The sequence below is a fragment of the Hemitrygon akajei genome, chromosome 7, assembly GCF_048418815.1.
Source record: "Hemitrygon akajei chromosome 7, sHemAka1.3, whole genome shotgun sequence".
NCBI classification, from domain to species: domain Eukaryota; kingdom Metazoa; phylum Chordata; class Chondrichthyes; order Myliobatiformes; family Dasyatidae; genus Hemitrygon; species Hemitrygon akajei.
The window spans coordinates 19794727-19818770 of record NC_133130.1 but is presented as its reverse complement, the minus strand read 5'-3'; the positions used below and the strand labels follow the sequence as shown (position 1 = coordinate 19818770).

Sequence of the window (24044 nt, the reverse complement as noted above, 5' to 3'; positions counted from 1 at the left end):
TCAAAAGGTGGATGCCATCAGAAATTAAGGACCCCCATCACCCAGGACATGCCCTCTTCTCTTTACTACCATCAGGAAGGAGGTACAGGAGTCTGAAGGCATACTCAGTGAATCAGGAACAGCTTCTTCCCCTCTACCATCCAATGGATTCTGAACAAAATTGCTCCTAGTCAGGCCAACTAGTCTATGCCGGACCTTTTAAACTGCCTACTCCCCCCGATCTGCACTGGGAACACAGCCCACCATGCCCCTCCCATCCATATACCCATCCAAACTTCCCTTAAACGTTGAAACTGAGCTTGCAAGCTCGATTATAGCCTCCAATGCAGTGAGGGGCCTGGTAGACCGCGTGCAGCCTCCTCTGTGGCTTAGTTCACTCACTGTTTTACGAGATGTGTTAAACTTATCCATGGGAATGCGAGGGGAGTCCCCTGTTTGGAATCCAACAGCGCTGCTGTTAAAATGGCAATTAAATTTTATGGTCTGTCTGAGTAACTGAGTCTAACACGAGCTGCCGCACACATTCCAGCAGAGAGGCTCAATCCTGCCTCGCTCCGCACACAGATGGGTTTTTCTGGTGGAAAAGTGGACCAACACTTCAATATTTTGCTCAAATTCAGAAACGTGTGGAGCTAGTGATATACTCTTTGTTTGTCCAATAGTCCTACTGAGAAATGGTACTCAGAGGAATAGACATTGGAGAGCACAGTGGCAGAGCTAGAAACACAGTGCCTCACAACACCAGAGATCCAGGTTTCATCTCAGCCTCTGTGTTGTCTGTGTGGATATTCCTCCCACACCCCAAAGACATGACTGGTGGTAGATTTATTGCCCACAGTCCAGTTGCATGGTAGAATCAGTGTAGGATTACTGCAATTTGGATTAGATTAAAAGATTATCTTATTTGTCACACGTACATCAAATTATTGAAACACAAAGTGAAATGCATCATTTATGTCAACGAGCAACGCAGTCCGAATAAAGCTGGGGCTGCCTGTAGGTGTCGCCATGCATCGATGGCGTGCCCACAACTCCCTCACCCTAACACGTGCCTCTTTGAAATGTGGCAGGAAACCCACGTGGTCGCAAGGACAACTTACAAACTCCTTATAGACAGCGGCGGGGATCGAACACCAATCACTGGTGATGCAGAGTGACTGCACCGACCGCTACGCTATCGTGACATGCCACTGCCTCACCCTCACACCAACAGAGACCTGTGTTCAATTCTGATGGCGACGCTGTCTGTGTGGAGTTTGCATGATCTCCGTGTGGTCCTGGGTGCTCTGGTTTTCTCCCACATCCCAAAGACGTGCATGGTGGTAGATTCATTTTCTGCTGTAAATTGCCCCCTGTCTGGGTCAGTGATGGAATCTATGAGAATTCAATGGAATATCAGGAAGAATTTAAAAATGCAGTTAACACAAGATTAGTATAAATGGGTACTTCCTTAGGAGTTTGTGGAGATTGGCATGACATCTAAGACTTTGACAAACCTCTATAGATGTGTAGTAGAGAGTATATTGACTGGCTGCATCACATCTTGGTGTGGAAACACCAATGCCCTTGAATGAAAAATCCTACAAAAAGAGGTTGATATGTCCCAGTCCATCATGGGTAAATCCCTCCCCACCACTGAGCACATTGACGTGAAACGTTGTCGCACGAAAGTGGTATCCATCATCAGTGACCCCCCCCCCCCCCCCACCACAGGACATGCTCTTTCAACCATCAGGCTCTTGAACCAAAGGGAGTAACTTCACTCAACTTCACTTGCCTCATCACTGAAATGTTCTCAGCACCTATGGACTCACTTTCAAGGACTCTTTACCTCATGTTCTCGATATTTATTGCTTATTTATTTATTATTATTATTTCATTATTTTTGCATTTGCAGCTTGTTTTCTTCTGAACGCCCAGTTTGTGCAGTCTTTCGTTGATTCTGTTCTGGTCACTTTTCTATAGATTTATTGAGTTTGTGCACAAGAAAATGAATTTCAGAATTATAGATGACGACATGTATGTAGTTTGATACTTTGAAATGATGATCTGAGTCGACTTGATGGGCTGAAGGGCCTGTTGCTGGGCTGTAATCTCTCTATGTATGTCATTCAGACTCCCAACCCTCTATGTATGCCATGGCTGCAGTCGTATTATTATTTTGACAACTAAAGAAGGGTAACATTGTGATCATCCCTCTCTACAACCCATCGACCCTCCACAAACCACTCAATACCACTTTAGGTCCTCGTAAAGCCTCGGGAACACATTCCATTTGATTAGAACATGATCAATCTGCATCTTAATGCCTCTTACACACAGGGCTCCTATAAACTTTAACTGCCTCCACCTAACAATAATCTATTCATGGTAAAGAATGTTACCATTATGAAGTTATTTTATAAATCCGAAGATTAGCTAGAAAGTGAGGAATAGAGTTCTGGGCTTCAGGAAGCTTTGAACAGGTCTGGTAGGTTCAAAAAAGGGAAATGGAATGTAATCCGGGGAATTGTGAGGTAATGTGTTTGGAGAGGGAACACGGAACAGGAAGGGCCCTTAGAGCATTGCCAATATTTTGGAATGTCTGAGGCAGTCGGATAAGGTGACTCAGAAGGATTGCTGGATTCCTGATGGCATAAACATCGATTTCTCAAATTTCCAGCAATTTCTCCTCCTCACATTTTCAATTCCTCTTTCTGGTTAGCTTCTCACCTTCCCTCTTTTCCTGATTGGCCTCATCAGCTCCCTCCTTCCCTTTCTTCCATGGTCCACTGTCCTCTCCTATTACATTCCTTCTTCTTCAGCCCTTTACCTCTCTACCTATCCCCTTTCAGCTTCTTACTTCATAACCCCTCCCCCACCCACCTACTTTCCCCAGCACTTGGTCTCACCTCCTCACTTGCCAGCTTGTACTCCTTCCCCTCTCTCTACCTTCTTAATCTGGCCCTTCCCTCTTCCTTTCCAGTCCTGATGAAACATCGACTGTTTATTCCTCTCCATAGATGCTGCCCGACCTACTGACTCCCTCCAGCATTTTGTGTTGTGTTGCTCAAGATTTCCAGATGGCACAGTAGTGTAATAGTAGCACAATGCTTTACAGTACCAGTGACCCGGGTTTGCACTCTGTAATGAGATTGTACGTTCTCTGGTGACTGCAATAGTTTCCTCTGGGTGCTCCAGTTTCCTCAGTCTGAAAGCGTACCGATTGGTAGGTTAAATAGTCATTGTAAATTAGGCTAGGGGTTAAATTGGGGGTTGCTGGGCAGTACGCTCAGAAGGCCCAAAGGGTCTGCTCCACTCTACAGATCAATAAATAAATAACTTTCCAGCATCTTTAGAATCTCTCGTGTTTCTGCAGGATACTTGGCTTTAAAAGGCAGGACACACATAGGATTGTCATGAAACAGGCTACTTGGAAATCTGTCCTTGCTGAGATTTGTGTCCACTCAAGCTTTTCCCTGCATTCCCGCACCATGAAGGCTCAGAAGTGTGTTGACCGGGAGAGTGGAATTGAGGTAACAGTAAGCCAGATGCCGAAAACCACTGGGATGTCAGAACGATGTCATGGGGGATTACAGGTCTTCTACATTAACGTTCCTGGCAGAGAGCTCAATCACTAGGTAGAAAGACCAGTATATTTGCTCACTCAGAAGGTGGGTAGAGGAGCTTGAAATATAAGGGGAGTCGGCTGTGTGGGTGAGTGAATGAGGAGCTGTGGACCTGGGATTAATCTGTATCATTCTAGGAGTCATGAACACCACAGGCCAAATTTTGATCTTCCGTTTTTCCAAGTGGTTCACCAAACTGTTCAAAGCAGGGCTGTTCAGATGTAGCTCCAGCTCCTCTCCACCCAGGCAGCCCTTTCTCAAGAGCTCTTGCCTGTACTGGGTTTGTTTGGGTGGGCATCACAGGGAAAGGCCCTGGGGTCTTTCGGATGCATTCCGTAAGAGAGGGCTGCCTGCCTGCAGAGCAAGACGGGGTCACCATCACCAGCAGGTTCTTTGGGAAGCTTTCCGGAATCAGCCGGCGACAAAATGAAATGAGTCAAGATCATCAACGAATTCAAAACGGACCAGTATACTGAAAGCTCTTTAGATTTAACCACTCCTATCACTTACATCTATCCATCACTCCCCACATCAATGCAACATAATTCCTTATTCTTTATTAACATTGAATGGTCTTTTTTTTTTGTTGTATGTCATGCCAACACATCACAACAAATTCCTAATGCGTGTCAATGCAGACGGCAAATAGAGTTTGATCCCTGATTAATGATAATAAATAATAATAACAATACACTGGGGCTGAAGGCGAGGGATGGGCCGGTATTCAGCTCACTGCTTGTGAGGTGTACTCATCTCTGCGTTGAACTGAGGTTCAACTAACAGGCTCTTGGGTCGGCTGCGGCGATGTCTGGCTTCGTCGCTGTGGACTGACTTCTGTGAACTTCAGCTCACTCTTCAGTGTCTTCAGCGACCAGATCTCAGAAATACTTCACACTGTCCCACCAATGGTCTGTGAGAATCTAAGGTTGTGACAGACTCCGTTTCATCTTACCGTGTTGCTTAGTCTATTATTGCTGTCATTTCTCTGCTGAATCGGACAATGTAGTGAACCTATCCCTCCCTAAAACCAATTACTGATGTGACCCCTTGCTTCAGTAAACCCATCACTCCACTGAATACATCACTATATTCTGTCACTCAGTTGATCAGAATCAGGTTTAATGTCATCGGCCTATGTTGTGATACTTAATGTTTTTGTGGCAACAGTACAAGTTTCAGAGTTCATTTATTATCAAAGTATGTATACTATATACAACCCATAGATTCATCTCCTTACAGGCAGCCACCAAACAAAGAAACCCAATAGAACTCAGTAAGAAAGACCATCAAAAAGCCAATGTGTACAAAAAGAAATCGTGCAAACAGTAAGAAGAGTGTGTCTTCAGGCTCCTGTACCCAGAAGAGGACATATCCTGAATGCCACTTTTTCAAGGCATTGCCTTTCAAAGATGTCCTCAATAACAGGAAGGCTAGCGCCCATGATGGAGCTGGCAGAGTTTACAACTCTCTGCAGCTTTTCCCAAACCTGAGTCACGCCACTATTACCAGATGGTGATGAAACCAGTTAGGAAGCTCTCCATTGCATATTTGTAGAGATTTGTAAATGCCTTTGGTGACATACCAGTTCTCCTCAAGCTCCTAATGAACATATCCACAGTCATGCCTTCCTTGTCATTGCATCAATATGTTGGGGTCAGGATAGATTCTCAGAGATGTTGATGCCCAGGTACTTGAAACTGGTCACCCAAAAGCACTTCAGATACTTTGATGAGGACTGGTGTGTGTTCCCTTGACTACCTCTTCCTTAAGTCCACAATCATCTCCTGGGCTTCACTGCCGATGAGCGCAAGGTTGTTGCTGGGACACCACTCAACCAGCTGATCTATCTCGCTCCTGAACGCCTCCCCATCACCATCTGAAGTTTCGCCAACAATAGTTGTGTCATTGGCAAATTTATAGATGGCATTTGAGCTGTGCCTAAACACACAATCGTGGGTGGAGAGAACGTAGAGCAGTGGGCGAAGCACACATCCTTGAGGTGGGCTAGTGCTGACTGTCAATGAAGAGGAGATGGTATCTCTGACCCCCTCAGACTGTGGTCTTCCAGTGAGGAAGTCAAGGATTCGGTTGCAGAGGGAGGTACAGAGGCCCAGGTTTTGAAGCTTGTTGATTAGAACTGAGGGTGTAATCAATAAACAGCGACCTGAGGTAAGTATTACTATAAACCAGGTGAAGAATGGAGAGCCAGTGAGATTGCATCTGCTGTAGACCTATTGTGGCAATAGACAATTGCAGTGGGTCCAGGTCCTTACTTAGGTAGGAGTTAATTCTAGCCATGACCAACCTCTCAAAGCACTTCAACAAGTGCCACTGGGCGATAGTCATTGAGGCAGATCACCCTGCTCTTGTTGGGCACTGGTATGATTGGTGCCCTTTCGAAGCAGGTGAGAAACTCCTGCATCAAACCTTCATTCCACTGAAATTATCAATATAGTGGGCCATTAATCGATGAAACCAACTGGCCAACTGAATACATTGTTTCACTGATTATATCAGCATTTCATTAAATCCATACATCCAATGAACCGAACAATCAATTGAATCAATTCCTATATTAAAATTCCACTGCATCAAACACTCCATTTAACCAACATCTTTGAGGATCTCTCCTGGGCCCAACATATTGATGCAATGACAAAGAAGGCATAACCAGTGGCGATATTTTATTAGGGAGTTTGAGGAGATTTGGTATGTCATTGGTGACCTTAGAAAAATTCCACAGATGTACTGTGGAGAGCATTGTGACTGGTTGTATCATCACCTGGTATAGAGAGGCCTCTGCGCAGTTGTAAGCTCAGTCAGCACCATCATGGGCACTAGCCACTCCACCATCATGGGCATTTTCAAAAGGCGATGCCTCAGAAAGGTGGCATCCATTGCTAAGGACCCTCACCATCCAGTACATGCCCTCTTCTCATTACTACCAGCAGAGAGGAGGTACAGGAGCCTGAAGACACACACTCAACATTTTAGGAACTGCTTCTTCTCCTCCACCATCAGATTTATGAATGAACAATGAAACAATGAACACATCCTCACAATTTTTGCTCTCATTTTACACTGTTTAATTAAGTTATTTATATTCTCATTGTAATTCAAATGATTCAAATGGCTCAATTTAATATTAGAGAATGTATACAGTATACAACCTGAAATTCTTACTCTTCACGGACATCCACGAAATAAGAAACCCCAAAGAATGAATGATGGTAACATCAGAACGCCAAGCCCCCTCCTGCGCACAAGTAGCAGTAGAAGTATCCCCCCCAATCATTCATGTAAGAGCAAAACCCCCCCAAAGGGACATTGATCCAGAGTCCATCAAAAGCTACAGCTCATAACTCAGCATTTCCGTATCTCAGACAGGCTCTCTCTCTCTCTCCGTCGAGAGGGAGTGAGGTCGCTCCTGCAACAACGAGGACAGAGAGCAGCAACTCGCTGTCCCGGTGTTACAATCTTCCAAGACCCCCAACTCGAGGACTGACAGTATATATGTCTTGCACTGCGCTGCTGCCACAAAACAACAGATCTCATGACACACAGTATGAGCTTAATTCTGGTTCTGATTCTAACCAGTGGCTCCTCTGACCTCTTCGCTCCAGTGAATCCAGTGTAGTGGTGAAGATAATAGACCAGAAGTTATGACCCTGAAACACAGGCTGGGATCCCACCATACTGCTGGGGAATTTCACTTGTGGTAAATTAATAAATCTGACACACATAGTAATGGAAACCAAAGAATTACTGAACTGGGGCTCATTAATGTCCTTCAGTGAATGAGATCTGCTGTCCTCACTGGCCTGCACACAAATGCAGACCCACTGGTGTGACTGGTTCTTAATTATCTCCACAGTTCAGAGGCAACAAGGGATGTTCAATAAATGCCTGTATAACCCTCCAATCTCTACATCACAAGACCACTGAACCCATCACTCTAGTAAACCTGTGAACCAATCTCTCCTCTGAACCACTGAAGCCAATAGCCAATCAAGTTCATCACTGCCATAAATCTCCTACTTGTGAATCCAATAAATCACTGTATCTATTCCAGCGAGGTCATCACACTCTTGAATTGGTCAATCGATTGGATCTATCACTCAATTGAACTAAAATCCTACAGATGCATTTGTCATTCAAATTCCCCTCTCTATTGAAATCCTTACTTCATTAGACCCAACACTCTGTGAAATCTAGAACTCCATCCAGTGCATCACTCCTGGGGATTCCTCACTCTGGAAGACCCGGCTCACTGCCATTATTACTCCATTAAATCTGCCAGACAAGTTCCACCAGCACTTGACTCCACTGAATTCATTCTGATTCTAAGTCCATGCAATCCCTCGGCCCACTGACTCCATCAGTCCCTGTAATCCATCATGTCAACAATTCCCCACGCCAGTGAATCACTGACGCCAGCAAGTCTGCCACCCTGGCAGATGCAACACAATTCCAGGGAATCCATCACATCCTTCACTCCACTCCTCCAAAAACCCATCCCATTGTTGCAACCACTGATGCATCAAATCCAACAGTCCACTGAAGCCCAGTCCATTTAGTTCATGACTCCTCTGAGTCCGTGACCTCACTGAAGCCAACTCCTCATTGCATCAGACTCTGCTTAGAACTTAAATACCATTAAATCCATGAATCCACAATGCCTGTTTTAAACCACCACTGCAGTAAATCCTTAAGTTCTGTTACTCCATTGTACCTGACTGTCCAGTAAACTTTCTCTCCATTGCATGTTGTTCCATTATTTCCCAACACTCTATTCTATCCCTTTCTGTCATTACACTCTCTCCAGCTCTCTACTCTATATTCTATCCATCCTTCATTATATTGTTTCCATCGCTGAATTAAACCCATCCCCTGGTATTTACACTGAGCCAATATCCTCAGTTTGTAAAGGTTGTCAACTCTACCAAACTACTCTGAGGCAGAGGCATAAGACCCACACCCTGGTCTTACTGCTTGAGGTTAGGATTCTAGGGGAGTTTAGAACAGCCTCGGAATACAATGACATCCCTCTAGAAAAGAGATGAGGAGCAATTTATTTGGCTAGTGGGTGGTAAATCTGTGGAACTGATTGTCACGAGTGACTGTGGAGGCTAAGTCATTGGGTATATTTAAAAAGCAGAGGTTGATAGATTCTTGATTAGCGAGAGCATCAAGGGTTACAGGGAAAAGGCAAGAGAACGGAGTCGAAGGGGATAATAAATCAGCCATGATAGAATGGCAGAGAAGACGATGGGCTGAACGGCCTAATTCTGCGATGTCTTATGGTCTTATGGTTAGGCGCAAGGATAATCAGCTTCTCCCATAAGGAACACATTATGGAGGAAAAATAATTGACAGAAAAGTCAGCTTGCAGCAGCTTCAGGAGTCGGGGATTCACATGAAAGCCATACAAATGCCACAGGTACAGAGACTGATGCACTCAACACAAGGACAAACAACACTGAACTTAAGGACAATGCATGAAAGTGAAACATTACCTCAGGTCGCAACAGAGATAATGCCCTGCAGACTTGGCTATCAGTGAGACTACAAAGATCAATTCAAAGAAGTGATGCATCTGATGGATTTAATGAAGCAGTGCATCTAATGAAGTGATTCATTTAATGCAGTGGTGGATTCCGGGAAGAAATGGGTTCAATAAAGTGATATATTGATTGGAGAGATTGATTTAAGAGAATGCATTTGAAGGAGTTTAGAGTTCTCAGTGAAGTTTTGGTTTGTTCAGTCAGTTGAATCAAACAATGGATTTGATGGCGTTTTGGATTAATCATGTTGGATTCAGGGAAACAACGGTACCCTGTACTCCCTTGCCACAGTGCGTAACTAGACTTGCTTTACAGACTCTGTCCTCATAATCCAAGGTCAATGTCCTGAACACCAGCTGCTTCTCTCTCCACAGATGCTGCCTGACCTGCAGAACATTTCCAATACTTTCTGCTTTCATTTTATCTCTGGTTTTATCCCTCTGCGTGGGTTTGAAGGAGAATGCTGGTGATAGTGCCTCAGGGATAAGGTCACTTTTCAGTGATAATCTTATCATTTGGTTGTAAACCCTGCTTGGATGCACTCCAATCCAACCAAGTCAAATTGGTTTTTATCCAATATTTTTATCACCAATAAGTAAATGTACTCTAAACATAAGGATTTCTTTAATAAGTTCATATTAGTGTCTTCCATTTTGTCTCTGAATTGTCCAGAAGACTAATTTTTGTCTCCTGAGACTGCAGGACATCAGGAGAGTTGGCAGATATGAGTACACAAAGGCGTTTAGGATATTTAAATTTGGTTAATTAAATAAAAAACATTTATTCTCAGGAACAGTGAAACGACTGGACTGTTGCCAATGCCCAGAGCCAAAATGTTAATTTGGATTTTTCTTTTGCTTGGATATTGCTTATGTGTTTGTCAACACTCCTGCTATGATTTCAGTTTCAGTGTGCTCTCCCATTGCACTTCATCAGCCAATTGTCTGCCTCCTTCAAACCAAATCTTGGAAACCAATGAACTCCTGGTGAATTCCCAATGCTATCAAACACTTAGGAAGAGTTTGACCTCGACCTCCCTCCACAAAAGCAAATCATCAAGACTGCTTCTGTAGATAAAGCATCCCAAGTTTAATCTCAAAATGTCACAAAGGCAAATGAAGGATTGCAGCACTCTTGCTAAATCCTGTCTTAGGTCCAGACCAGAACCAATGATCTGAAGGCACAAGTTGGAATCCCACAAGTGCATCTGCAATAGTTCAGTTCAGTTAATTACACAAAATTAAGTTTTATCTCAGGAGTCAGTGATTACAAATTATTGGACTGAAGCCAACACCAACCTGGTTTGCAGGGACAGGTTTGCCCTCATTGTGTGTGATACAGACTCACAATAACTTTTTGGACCACTGAATGTACAAACCAGCACACACCAGCAGAAGCACCGTAACTTTCCACGTTGGTAGCCTCACAGATAGACAGGGTCATAGAGAGAGACAGCATGGAAACAAGCACTGCAACTCATCGAATCCATCCCTCTTATCAACCATTTCCACCAACTTTACACCAACCCCATTTTATTCTTCCCACTTTTCCATAAAATCATTCCCACTTTTGAGGAAATAACAAGCAGGACAGACAAAGAAGAATTGATGGATGTTGTGCACTTGGATATTCAGAAGTCTTTGACAAGATAAGAGCCCATGGTATTACAGGAAAGGTTCTAGCATGGAAAGAGCACTGGCTGGTTGATAGGAGGAGTGGGAATAAAGGCAGCCTTTACTGGTTGGGTGCCCCTGACTCGTGATGTTCCACAGGGGTTTGTGTTGGGATATTGTAGGTGAATGATTTTGATGATAGCTTTGAGGCCAGGTTTCCAGACCATAAGACATTGGAACAGAATTAGGTCATTTAGCCCATCGAGTCTACTCTGCCATTCAATCATGACTAATCCTTTTTTCTCCCCTCCCCAGCCTTCTCCCCGTAACATTTGTTGCCATTTCCAATCAAGAGCCTATAAAGTTCTGTCAAGTACACCCAACGATCTGGCCTCCACAGCTGCCTGTGGTAATAAATTCCACACAAATTTAACATCCTCTAGCTAAAGAAATTTCTCCACATATCTATTTTATATGGACATCCCTCTACCTTGAGGCTGTGCCCTCTTGTTCTAGACTCCTCAGCCATGAGAAACATCCTTCCTACATCTACTTTGCCTAGGCCTTTCAACGTTCTAAAGTTTTCAATGAGCTTTCCCCTCATCCTTCTAAATTCCAGCGAGTACAGGCCCAGAGCCATCAAATGTACCCCTTCACTCCCAGAATCATCCTTGTGAACCTCCTCTGAACCCTCTCCAATGCCAGCACATCTTTGCTTAGATGAGGAGCCCAAAACTGTTCACAATACTCAAGGTGAGGCCTCACCAGTGCCTTATAAAGCCTCAGCATCGCATCCCTGCTCTTGTATTCCAATCCTCTTGAAATTCAATGTTAGCATTCACTTTGAAAGGACTAGAATTTAAAAGGAAGGATGTAATGCTGAGGTTTTATAAGGCACTTGTGAAGCCTCATTTGGGGTATTGTCAGCAGTTTTGGGCCCCTAATTTAAGAAAGGATGTGCTGACATTGGAAGTGGTTCTGAGGAGATTCACAAGAAATGCTGGAACATACGAGGAGTGTTTGATGGCTCTTGACCTTTACTCATTGAAATTTAGAAGAGTGAGCGGGGAACCTCACTGAAATATTGAATGGCTAAGATAGAGTGGATGTGGAAAGGATATTTCCTATTGTGGGGAAGTGTACAATCAGAGGCACAGCCCCAGATTAGGGGTGCGTCCATTTAGAATGGAGATGAGGAGGAATTTCTTCAGCCCGAGGGTGGTAAATCTGTGGAATTTGTTGCCACAGGCAGCTTTGGAGGCCAAGTCATTGGGTGTATTTAAGACAGACATTGATAGTTTTCTTGATTAGTCAGGGCATGAAAGGTAAAGGGGAGAAGGCAGAAGAATGGGGTTGAAAGGGAAATGGATCAGCCTCGATGGGCTGAATGGTCTAATTCTGCTCCTATGTCTTATGGTATCACAGTCTGATCACTCACCTAACTACCTAACAACTAGTAACAAATCACAGCGGCCAATAAACCAACCAGATTGCATGTTTTTGGGAGGTGGGCAGAAACTGGAGCACCCAGAGTCATGGGGGTAACACTAACTCCACACAGAGAGGACCGGAGGCTGGGATTGAACCTGGCTCTCTGACGCTGTGTGGCAGCAACTCTGCTAGCTACACTCCTCTGCCATCCACAGTGTCGAGGGAGGGAGGTAGCAACACCTCAGACAAACCAGAGTGCACAGAGCTGTGCAGGACCACACTTGGAGTATTGTGTGTATTTCTGGTCACCTGGTCGGGTGGTGAATATCAGAAGTAAGTTTTGTCACACCGAGGATGGTGGGTGCGTGGAACGCCCTGCCAGGAGGTGGTTGTAGTGGCAGATACGTTAGGGGTATTTAAGAAACTCTTAGATAGGCACATGGATGAAGGAGAACTGGAGGGTTATGTAGGAGGGAAGGGTTTTAGAGTAGATTGGCACAACACTGTGGGCTGAAGGGCCTGTACTTTGCTGCAATGTGCTACAGCACTGTGAAAAAGTATCAAGCACATAAGTACAGGTATATCTAGAGTGCTTAAGACTTTTGCACAGTATTGTATGTTCTATACACAGTGGTATAAAGATGATGTCATTAGCTAGAGTGGCACAGAAAAGATTCAAGATCCAAGACTTACTTCCCTGGAACATAGTTGGCGGAGGGGTGACTTTGGAGCTTTGGGGGGCAAACAAGGTGAACTGTTTCAGTCTTTTCCCTGGGGTTGGACACAGATTTACAGTGTGAGATGGCATGTTTTTCACACGGGGGTGACCGGGACATGGAACGAGCTGGCAGAGGAAGCGATGGTGGTGGTTAAATTACAAGATTCAGTGGACAATCGGGCAGGTATATGTACAGGAAAGGTTTAGAAGGATGTGAGCTAACCACGGCGAAATGGGACTCTAGCTTAGACGTGTGCACACAACGGACTGCAGATGCTGGGAACAATCTCCTGGAGGAACTCACAGGTCAGGCAGCATCTGAAAGAGGAATGGATTTATTGGCATTTTGAGTCTTGAGGCAGGGTTTTGACTAGAAACACTGACAATTTCTTTCCTCTCACAGATGCTGCTGGACCTGCAGAGTTCCTTTGGCAAGGCAAGACAGGTATCTTGCACGGCCGATGTGAGCTGAGCCCAAAGGCCTGTTTCCCTGCTGCCTGTAGATGTTTAAAGCAGGTCAAACCCACCCCACAGAGCTGTGAAATTGTGCGCTGGCCAGCCTACCTGCAGTCGTCCTTTTCTTCGGGGACTTCAGGCTCCTGCAGCGCCCGGGGCCGGAGTTGCCGTTTTCACTGGTGGAGTCCTGGGCGGAGGAGGCGCTGCCCGTGGCTTCGCTGTCCCTCATCATGCTCTCGTAGCCACTGCTGCCCCCGCTGTGGTAGAAGAGGGCAGTTTTGCCCATGGCCGGAGGCAGCTCGCCGCTCAGGACGCTGCTGTTGTCACTGGCGTGCCCGCTGCTGCAACGGTGGGGCCTGCGAGGGGGTGTGACTTTGCTGTAGGGTGAGGGCAGGGTCTGGGGAGGGGGTGGCGCGGCCTTGTCTGGGGACTGGCCCTCAGGCTCGCCTCCGCCCCCGCTGGGCGTCTGCTGGGCCCATAGGCTGCTGCCCCCTTGTAGAAGCTCAGAGATGCGGCCATTGACAGCACGCAGTGGTAGTTTGGCCACCAGGCCGGAGGCGCCTCTGCTCTGCTTGCTGCTGAGCGACTGTGTGGACCAGGACATGTTCCTGGAGTGGGAAGGCATGCTGGGGCTGCGGCCCACCGACTGCGGCAGCGACTTGGTGGAGAAGCTGAGGGTTTTGGTGCTGGAGGCCGAGAGGCTGCGGCACTTGGGGCCGGCCAGCAGCAGCCTGCTGACAGCTGACATCTTGGAGGGGCCAGGCTTTGGCGAGGAGGCCGGGCCTGCATGGGTGGGTGAGGAGGGGCCAGGGCCGGCCCGGTTCAGGCTCCTGCCGGTCCTGGGCATGGTGCTGTCCCGTCCGGCGGCCAGTTTGGGGCCTCCAGGGCTCAGGCTACCCAGCCGCTCCAGTGACAGGCAGTCGTAGTGACCGGTGCCCCTGCGGTTCAGGGAGCTGGCCCGGGAATTGGCCAGCTCACCCTTGCTGCTTCCCTTACCACCGGCATCTGGGACAGGGTTCTTGGCCTTAGGATTCCAGTCGTCGAGAATGCTGGGCTGTGCTGGGGCAGAGGGCAAGTGCTGAGGGCTGGCCCTGTTCCTCTGGTCCAGGCTGGACTTGCGGACTGGGGGCAGAGGTGGCATGCCCTTGGGTCTGGGCAGCACCCCATGCTTGGGGGAGCCCAGTCTGCGTTCTAAGGTGGTCCTGGGACTGCAGGGTGTGGTGGCCTGTGAGGGGGTGGCATTGCTCTCTGTGCCCAGGCAGGGGGTCCTCGGGGCTGGGGCCTCAGCATCGTCACGGCAACTGGACCAGGCCGGGGCCTCGGTGTTATCATGGCAACAGGACTGGGACAAGACCTCGGCATCATCGTGGTGACTCGGCTGGGCCGTGGCCTCAGTATTGTCATGGCGACAGGACTGGGCTGAGGCCTCGATGTCATCGAGGTGACTAGAGGGGGCTGGAGCCTCAACGTCACTGCGGAGACCAGGTGGAGTCGGGGCCTGGCTCCCGCCGCTTCCACCCTCCGCTGAGAGGACGGAGGCCTGGCTGGGGGAAGGACTGAGGGCCATTTCGCAGCCATCTGCCACCCTCCCGCCAGACCAATCCCCACTCCCCACCCAGCCCTGGACTTTATCCCGATTCGTCTCTGAGCTGTGGCTCCCCTCCAGCCCAGGCACTCCCTCCTCCTCCTCCTCATCCTCCTGCTCCTCCTCCACCTCCCGCTTTAGCCAAGGGTCCTCGAACCTCGCCCCACTGGAGGCCTGGTCGCCCTCTGGCTCTCCGCCAGAGGCCCGGCTGGGTGCAGGCGACGGCTCCTGGGAGCTCCCACTCCCCTCATTCGAGTCACTGGGCCTTGGACTGATGCTGGGAGTCTGGGCTGGGGAGCATCCCTGGTGTGCAGCCAGGCTCAGCGGGCTGGAGCTGCACCCGGTGGCCGTCCCCAGAGAGCCTGTCGCACTGCGGGATCCAGCCGCCACCTGGTGGATGCCCCCGGCCTCGGACCCCTTCTCCCGCAGGCGCAGGAACCGGTCCATGATGGAGAGCTTCCCGCTCTGAGCGTGGGCCGGACCGTCATCCTGGGGGCCGCGGACGTCATCTGCCTCAAGAGCAGGGAGCCGGGCCTGCGCCTGGCCCTCGCCGCCCTGCGCCACGAAGCTATGGCACGACTGCTCCCCGTCACTGCCCGTGCTCATTTCGCTCAGCCAGGAGCTGATTGAGGAGCGGCGGCTGCCAGGCCCCTCCTCCCCCTCCTCCCCCTCCGGGCTCGGCTCATCGAAGGGCAGGAACTGGGCCAGGCTCAGCTGGGAGAGGGAGGCAGGCAGGCCGTCCTCCAGTTCCTCGTGGAGGCTGCTAATGATGCTGACAGGCCTGGACCCCGAGGGTAGGGCCCGCACTGAGCAATCACTGTCCAGGCTGGCAATACTGGCCGGTCGGCCCGCACCCAGGGCGCCGCTGGCCACCAGCCCCTCCACCAGGGTGAAGACCAACTCATCCTCCCCATTCAGCTCCAGAGGCCTCTGCTGAACTGCCACCTCTGGCTCTGCCGACGGCCTCTTTGCCGCCTGGGGACTCATCCCTACCGGGGAGGCCCGGGTCTCGGGCTGGGGAGGGGGTGGTGGGGGAGGTGGAGGGGGCGGGGCAGGACTGGGCAGGGAGCCCTTCTGAGTGTAGACCTTGCAGCGCTGGGAGGGCGAGGGCTGGGGCTTGTAGTCTGCCGTTTTGGACAGGCTGGCCACCCCCAGTCTGGGGGAGCCGGCTGGCCTGGGCTTAGGATCGCTGCCCTCCCTGGCCCCCTGACCCCTGGATGCGCCAGGCTGGGACCCCGGGGATGGGGGAGCAGACGGGCCACCAGCCAGAGCTGGACCGGCCTGGGGCCTGGTCTGGACGGGCTCCTCAGAGACCTCTCTGGCGAGTCGCTGAGGGGCCTCGGCCTCCCCGTGGCCGGCAGGGTTCTGTGAGCCGGGCCCCTCCTCGAACGGGAACTTGGTGGGCTCCTCACTACCATCGATGCACTCCAATCGTTCCTGCAGCTCGGCGAATGTGTTACACTTCAGGCAGTCCCCCTCTGCCCCTCCCTCCGGCCCCGCCTCCTTCCGGGCCCTCTGCAGTGAGGGGATGATGGGGACAAACTCGGGCGGGCCCTCGTTGTCCGTCAGCTCTTTGTCAGAGAGGGCGGCGCCGTTGGGGCCCACATAGATCACAGTGTCACATGATTGCTCGCTGCTGGAGGAGTAATCGGGCTCTCCCGCCAAGTTCAGCATGGGCAGGTCCGGGTCAGCACCGGCCCGCGGGTGGAAAGGCCGCAGCTGCGTTGGCCGCCGCATTCGTCCCTCTTCACAGGAGCTCTCGCCTCCGGATGAGCTGGAGGTGTACTGGAAGAGGAAAGAATGCCAGTCAACATCTCTGCCTAAAAACACTAGGCAACCCTCCACCCACGTCCTTCGGAGGTTAAGGAGCTTTGACTTAGCACTGAATACTCAAACAAACTTCTACATGTGTGCTGTTGAAAGTCTCCATCATGTCTAATATGGCCATTCGAGCTGCAGAGACATCAGCCCAATACACCCCCTCCCTGCCACTGGTATTCTCTACAGGAGGCACTGCCTCAAGAGGGCAACAAAGATACCTACCATCATGCCATGCCTTCTTCTTGCAGCTAGCACTCAGCTAGGAGATACAGACGCCTGAAGTCCGACACCACAGCTTAAAGAATGTCTACTTCCCTCAACCATCCTGTTCTTGAACCAACCTGCACAAGCCTAATCACTACAGTTCAGAAACACTAAAGTTCAAAGTACATTTATTATCAAAGAATGCATGCTTCGTACAATCTTGAGATTTGTCTCCTTACAGGGAGCCACACAAAAAGAGACCCAGAAGAACCCATTAAAACACAAGAAATGAAGACTATGGCCACTTTTCACTAAAATAGACTTTTTGTTCTCTTTTTGCACTACTTATTTAACTTTTAAAAAAATATATTTATACTCTTCTTACTGTAAGTTACAATTTTACTATTACGTATTGCAAAGTACTGCGGCCACTTACAATAGACAATAGACAATAGGTGCAGAAGTAGACCATTCGGCCCTTCAAGCCTGCACCGCCATTTTGAGATCACGGCTGATCAATTCCTATCAATACCCGGTTCCTGCCTTGTCCCCATATCCCTTGATTCCCCTATCCATAAGATACCTATCTAGCTCCTTCTTGAAAGCATCCAGAGAACTGGCCTCCACTACCTTCCGAGGCAGTGCATTCCAGACCCCCACAACTCTCTGGGAGAAGAAGTTTTTCCTTAACTCTGTCCTAAATGACCTACCCCTTATTCTCAAACCATGCCCTCTGGTACTGGACTCTCCCAGCATCTGGAACGTATTTCCTGCCTCTATCTTGTCCAATCCTTTAATAATCTTATATGTTTCAATCAGATCCCCTCTCAATCTCAATTCCAGCGTGTACAAGCCCAGTCTCTCTAACCTCTCTGCGTAAGACAGTCCAGACATCCCAGGAATTAACCTCGTGAATCTATGCTGCACTTCCTCTACAGCCAGGATGTCCTTCCTGAACCCTGGAGACCAAAACTGTACACAATACTCCAGGTGTGGTCTCACCAGGGCTCTGTACAAATGCAAGAGGATTTCCTTGCTCTTGTACTCAATTCCCTTTGTAATAAAGGCCAACATTCCATTAGCCTTCTTCACTGCCTGCTGCACTTGCTCATTCACCTTCAGTGACTGATGAACAAGGACTTTGAGATCTCTTAGTATTACTCCCTTACCCAACTCTATACCATTCAGATAACAATCTGCCTTCCTGTTCTTACTCCCAAAGTGGATAACCTCACACTTATTCACATAAAACACCATCTGCCAAGTATCTGCCCACTCACCCAGCCTATCCAAGTCACCCTGAATTCTCCTAACATCCTCATCACATGTCACACTGCCACCCAGCTTAGTATCATCAGCAAATTTGCTGATGTTATTTTCTATGCCTTCATCCAAATCGTTAACGTAAATGGTAAACAGCTGTGGTCCCAATACCAAGCCCTGTGGCATCCCACTAGTCACCACCTGCCATTCCGAGAAACACCCATTCACCGCTACCCTTTGCTTTCTATCTGCCAACCAGTTTTCTATCCATGTCAATGCCTTCCCCCCGATGCCCTGAGCTTTGATTTTACCCACCAATCTTCTATGTGGGACCTTATCAAATGCCTTCTGAAAATCGAGGTACACTACATCCACTGGATCTCCCCCGTCTAACTTCCTGGTTACATCCTCGAAAAACTCCAACAGATTAGTCAAGCATGATTTACCCTTGGTAAATCCATGCTGGCTCGGCCCAATCCTATCACTGCTATCTAGATATGCCACTATTTCATCCTTAATAATGGACTCTAGCATCTTTCCCACCACCGATGTCAGGCTGACAGGTCAATAGTTCTCTGTTTTCTCCCTCCCTCCTTTCTTAACAGCAAATTTCATGACACATGCCAATGATATTAAATCTGGTTCTGATTCTGTTTCCAATTATGTTCTTGTAATTGTGCTTTTCTTGCAAATATCATGAATGACGTGTTTATGTTTTTCCTGTGAATGCTGTACATTCGATGCTCTGTGTCTGTGATTCTGCTGCAAGCAGGTTTTTCACTGTATCTATGCATATACTCATCTTTGAACGTATGTCCCTCGAGAGCAGGGGTTCCCAACCCGGGATCCATGGACAACCTCGGCTATCGGTAAGGGTCCATGGCATAAAAAAGGTTGGGAACTCCTGCCTCAGGAATTAGCAAGTAAGAGCAGGAGATGGCCAGTTGGCTCTCCCAAGCCCGAACCACAATAAATCAAGATCTTCTGTTTGTTATTTATTCAAAGGACATGAGCTCTGCAGACTGAGCCAGCACTTCATTTCTCCCGGAAGCACAGGAGAGAGTTTAATTGATTTAAGCCGAAATGGAGCAAGGATTGATCTGACGTTTGGACGATTTTTAAGCACCGGGTCAAATTGAAAAGGTGAGGGTGTTGGAGCTGGAGGCGAGGGGCGGGTTGGTTCAGCTTGCGGCTCTGCGCTGAACTGAATCTGTGCATTGCTGTAGCGCATCCTGCAGGTGGTACTGCTGCTAATCCATACAGTAACTGTGCTAAAGTCTTCGGCACAGATACATAGCCAGGGCTCCTAACCACTTCCGCACTTCACCCTATTTGTCAACATGGAGTATGGAGTAAGTTTGTAAATCTGGTGGGAACAAAAAATGTTGGGAATGGTGAGGGTGGGGTGCCACGGGAGGGGTATGGGACAGGTGGCAGAGGAGTGCCAGGGGCAGTGGGGGTGGGAGTGATGAGGGTGCAGACACACCCAGCCCTGAGACACCAGGTAGGGTCATATGATTCCAAACAATTGGTTTATTGATCATTACAGAATGTCTTTCTGCTGCTTCCCACTCCCTCCCCTCTCCCTTCCCCTTTTCCCAACCGTGGTTCCCCTCTCCCTGTCCCCTTCCCACTCTCAGTCCACAATAGAATCCCATATTAGAATCAGGTTTATGATCACTCACATATGTCAGGAAATTAATTTTGCTTTGTGGCAGCAGTATAGGGCAATACATAAAATCACTACAGTGCTGTATTCCAGTGGAAGAGTGAGTGAACGGCTGTGGTTTGGATGGGATCCATATTGTGTGGGCTGCTCGTGCCCTGCATGATGATTGACACATGTCATGGTGCCTGATGTCCTTTTACCTCAGCACCATTTTCCTCCACTGTCCCCACAGCCCTCGCTTCCTTTCCTGCTCGGAAATCTATCGGGTATTGAATGAACTCTGTGACCAGACTGTCATGGATTGCTTCACTGAAGAAATTCCTACTCATTCTAACTCTGAACGTACTACATCTTATACTGATACTGTGATCCCCGGTCCAGACATCTTTCCTGCATCCAGTCTGTACCGCCCTGTATCCTGACTCATATTAATTTGTCGTGTTACATTGAAAGGTACAGTTAAATGCATTGCCTGTGTTAACAATCAATACAGCTTAGGGATTAAATTTTTTTTAATTGGGATACAGTGGGGGATAGGCCCTTCTGTCCTTTCAAGCCATGCTGCCCAGAACTCTCTCAATTTAATCCTAGCCTAATCACTGGACAATTCACAATGATTTTTCCTACCAACCGGAGTATCCGGAGGAAACCCACGCGGTCACGGGGAGAACATGCAAACTCCTTACAGACAGCGATGGGAATTGAACCTGGGTCGGCAGTACTGTAAAACACCGTGCCCCATAACATGCCCACGTTGTAATGTAGAAACTTTGTAATGGCACCTTCCATCCTGCACTTCCACTAATCCCTAGAGAACGCAGGTCTAGTTTACCCAGTCATCCCCCGGACAGCAAACCTGCCACCTCTGGAGTCAGGAGCAAAAACAAACTCAGTGGGTCAGGCAGCATCCGCAGTGGAACGAGCTGCCAGGGGAATGGTGCATGAGGGTTTGAGAGCAATATTTAAGAGACACGGTAGCACAATCGCCTAACAGTGCCAGTGTACAGTTAGGGCTATGGTTAGTGAATCAAGGCCATACTGTGTTGACAATCCTCACCTACTTGATTTGATGAAAACAACACATCTCACTGTATGTTTTGATGTATGTACGATAAATAAAGCTCATCTTTATCTTATAAATTTGGGTAAGTACAGTGCTTTGCAAAAGTCTTTTTTATATATATATGAGCTAGGATTGATAAGACTTCTGCATAGTACTGCACAGTGCCTATAAAAAGTATTCACCCCCCCTTGAAAATGTTCCTGTTTTATTGTTTTACAACAATAGATTTAATTTGGCTTTTTTGATACTGATCAACAGAAAAAGATTCTTTCAGGTCAAAGTGAAAACAGATCTCTACAATGTGATCTAAATTAGTTACAAATATAAAACACAAAATAATTAATTGCACAAGTATTCATCCCCTTCATGTCAGTCTTTAGTAGATGCTCTTTTGGCAGCAATTACAGCCTTGAGTCTGTGTGGATTGGTTTCCATCAGCTTTGCATATCTGGACACTAGAATTTTTCTCCATTCTTTACAAAATTGCTCAAGCTCTGTCAGATTACATGGGGATTGTGAGTGAACAGCCCTTTTCAAGTCCAGCCACAAATTCTTGATTGGCTTGAGGTCTGGACTCTGACTTGGCCACTCCAGCGCATTAACTTTGTTGTTTTTAAGCCATTCCTGTGTGGCTTTGGTTTTATGCTTGGGTCATTGTCTTGCTGGAAAACAAATCTTCTCCCAAGTCGCAGTTCTTTTACAGACTGCATTAGGTTTTCCTCCAGGATTTCCCTGTAATTTGCTGCATTCATTTTACCCTCTACCTTCTCAGGCCTTCCAGGGCCTGATGCAGTGAAGCATCCCCACAGCATGATGTAACCACCACCATGCTTCATGGTAGGGATGGAGTGTTTTTGATTATGTTCAGTGCCTAACATTTAGTCTGATGGCCAAAAAGCTCAATTTTGGTTTCATCAGACCATAGAACCTTCATAGCTGACTTTGAGTCTCCCACGTGCCTTCTGGCAAACTCTAGCTGAGATTTCATGTGAGTGCTTTTCAACAGTGTCTTTCTCTTTGCCACTCTCCCATAAAGCTGCGACTGGTGAAGCACCCGGGCAACAGTTGTTGTATGCGTAGTCTCTCCCATCTCAGTCTCTGAAGCTTGCAATTCCTCCAGAGTTGTCATTGGTCTCCTGGTGGACTCCCTCACTTGTCCCCATCTTGCTCAGTCACTCAGCTTCTGAGGACGGTCTGCTCTGAGCAGATTTACAGATGTGTCATATTCTTTCCATTTCTTGATGATTAATTTAACTGTACTCCAAGGGATATTCAGTAACTTGGAAATTTTCTTGTATCTCTCTGAATTGTGCTTTTCAATAACCTTTTCACAGAGTTGCTTAGAGTGCTCTTTTGTCTTCATGGTGTAGTCTTTACCAGGATACTGACTCATTAACAGCTGGTCCTTCCAGATACAGGGATATTTTTACTACAATCAATTGAAACACCTTGACTGCACACAAGTGATCTCCATTTAAATAGCTTTGTGACTTCTTAAACCAATTGCCTACATCAGTGATGATTTGGTGGGTCATATTAAAGGGGATGAATATTCATGTAATCAACTATTTTGTGTTTTATATTTGTAATTAATTTAGATCACTTTGTAGAGATCTGTTTTCACTTTGCCACAAAAGAGTCTTTTTCTGTTGATCAGTGTCAAGAAAGCCAAATCCACTGTGATTCAATGCTGTAAAACAATAAAACATGAAAACTTCCCGCGGGGGTGGTGGGGTGAATAGTTTTTATAGGCATTGTATTTGTCAACGTGGAGTGGAGAGCAAGTTTGTAAATCTGGCGAGTGTAAAAGATTTTGGGAATAGTAAAGGTGGAGTGCCACAGAGAAGGAGAGCTGGGGTGGTGGTGCAGGTGTAGACACACCCAGCCCTGAGACACCAGGCGAGATCATTTGATTTTGAACAACTGGCTTATTGATCACAACAGAATGCCTCTCTGGTGCATCCCACTCTCTCCCCTCTCCCTTTGCCTTTTCCCAACCATAATTCTCCTCGCCCTGTCCCCTTTCTCCTCTCAGTCCACAACAGAGACCCATATCAGAATCAGGTTTATCATCACTCACATGTGTCATAAAATTTGATTTTTTTTTTGTGGTGGCACTACAGTGCAATACATAAAATCACTACAGTACTGTGTAAAAGCCTTAGGTACCCTAGCTATATATATATGTGTGTGTACGGCGATGGTCCAGGTGCAGGTCGACAGGACTAGAAAGAGTAACAGTTTAACACAGACTAGATGGACCTAAGGGCCAGTTTCTGCGCTGTAGTACTCTATGACGTTTTGGGTGTAGACCCTTCATCTGATCTGAAAGATAGAGGATAGGTATCCAATAGGAAGTGGCGAGGAAGAGTGATGGAGCCAGATGAGGAGGTTTGATAGACGAGGGGACATGACAGATGGAACAGCATTCCCTCAGTAACTGTACAATCTAACCCACTCCTGATTAGAGGAGACAAAAATACCTTGAAGTGTTCCTGATGAAGGGTCTCGTCCTGAGTCGTCAACTGTTTATTCCCCTCCATAAATACCAGCAGAACTACTCAGTACCTCCAGCATTTTGTGTGTGTCGCTCTGGGTTTCTGGTACCTGCAGAGTCGCTTATGTTTAAAAATAACTTGTGGTTTGTGTGGCATGGGAAGATAAATGTCTGCTATATAAAGCAGCTCAGAAGCCTTTGATTTATTGCACATGAGCATTACAAAGCATTTAGAAGCTGCTAAAATGAAGGAAGCCTATTAGTTACTTTTGCAAACTGATTTGCTAATTGTCCTAGATGTCGATAATCTTAGGCGAGAACGTAACAGATTCCCTGTAAAGTACTGTGTAGATGGAGGCCATTCGGTCCAACTAGTGAATGCTCCGAGCAAACATGAGGAAATCTGCAGATGCTGGAAATTCAAACAACACACACAAAATGCTGGTGGAACACAGCAGGCCAGGCAGCATCTATAGGGAGAAGCGCTGTCGACGTTTCGGGCCGAGACCCTTCATCAGGACGTCAATGCATGCCCTCAGGCCTGACGAAGGG

The 24044-nt window shown here is 47.6% G+C and overlaps 1 protein-coding gene across 2 annotated transcripts in view; it reads right to left on the bottom strand.

Moving 5' to 3' along the window:
* Nucleotides 1-24044, bottom strand: part of kif26ba (kinesin family member 26Ba) — a 354883-nt gene that overhangs the window by 32099 nt on the left and 298740 nt on the right. For both annotated transcript variants that reach the window (XM_073050455.1, XM_073050454.1), the window contains one exon: nucleotides 13499-16760. In XM_073050455.1, the coding sequence (XP_072906556.1) occupies nucleotides 13499-16760 (3262 nt within the window). The remainder of the gene's footprint in view (nucleotides 1-13498; nucleotides 16761-24044) is intronic.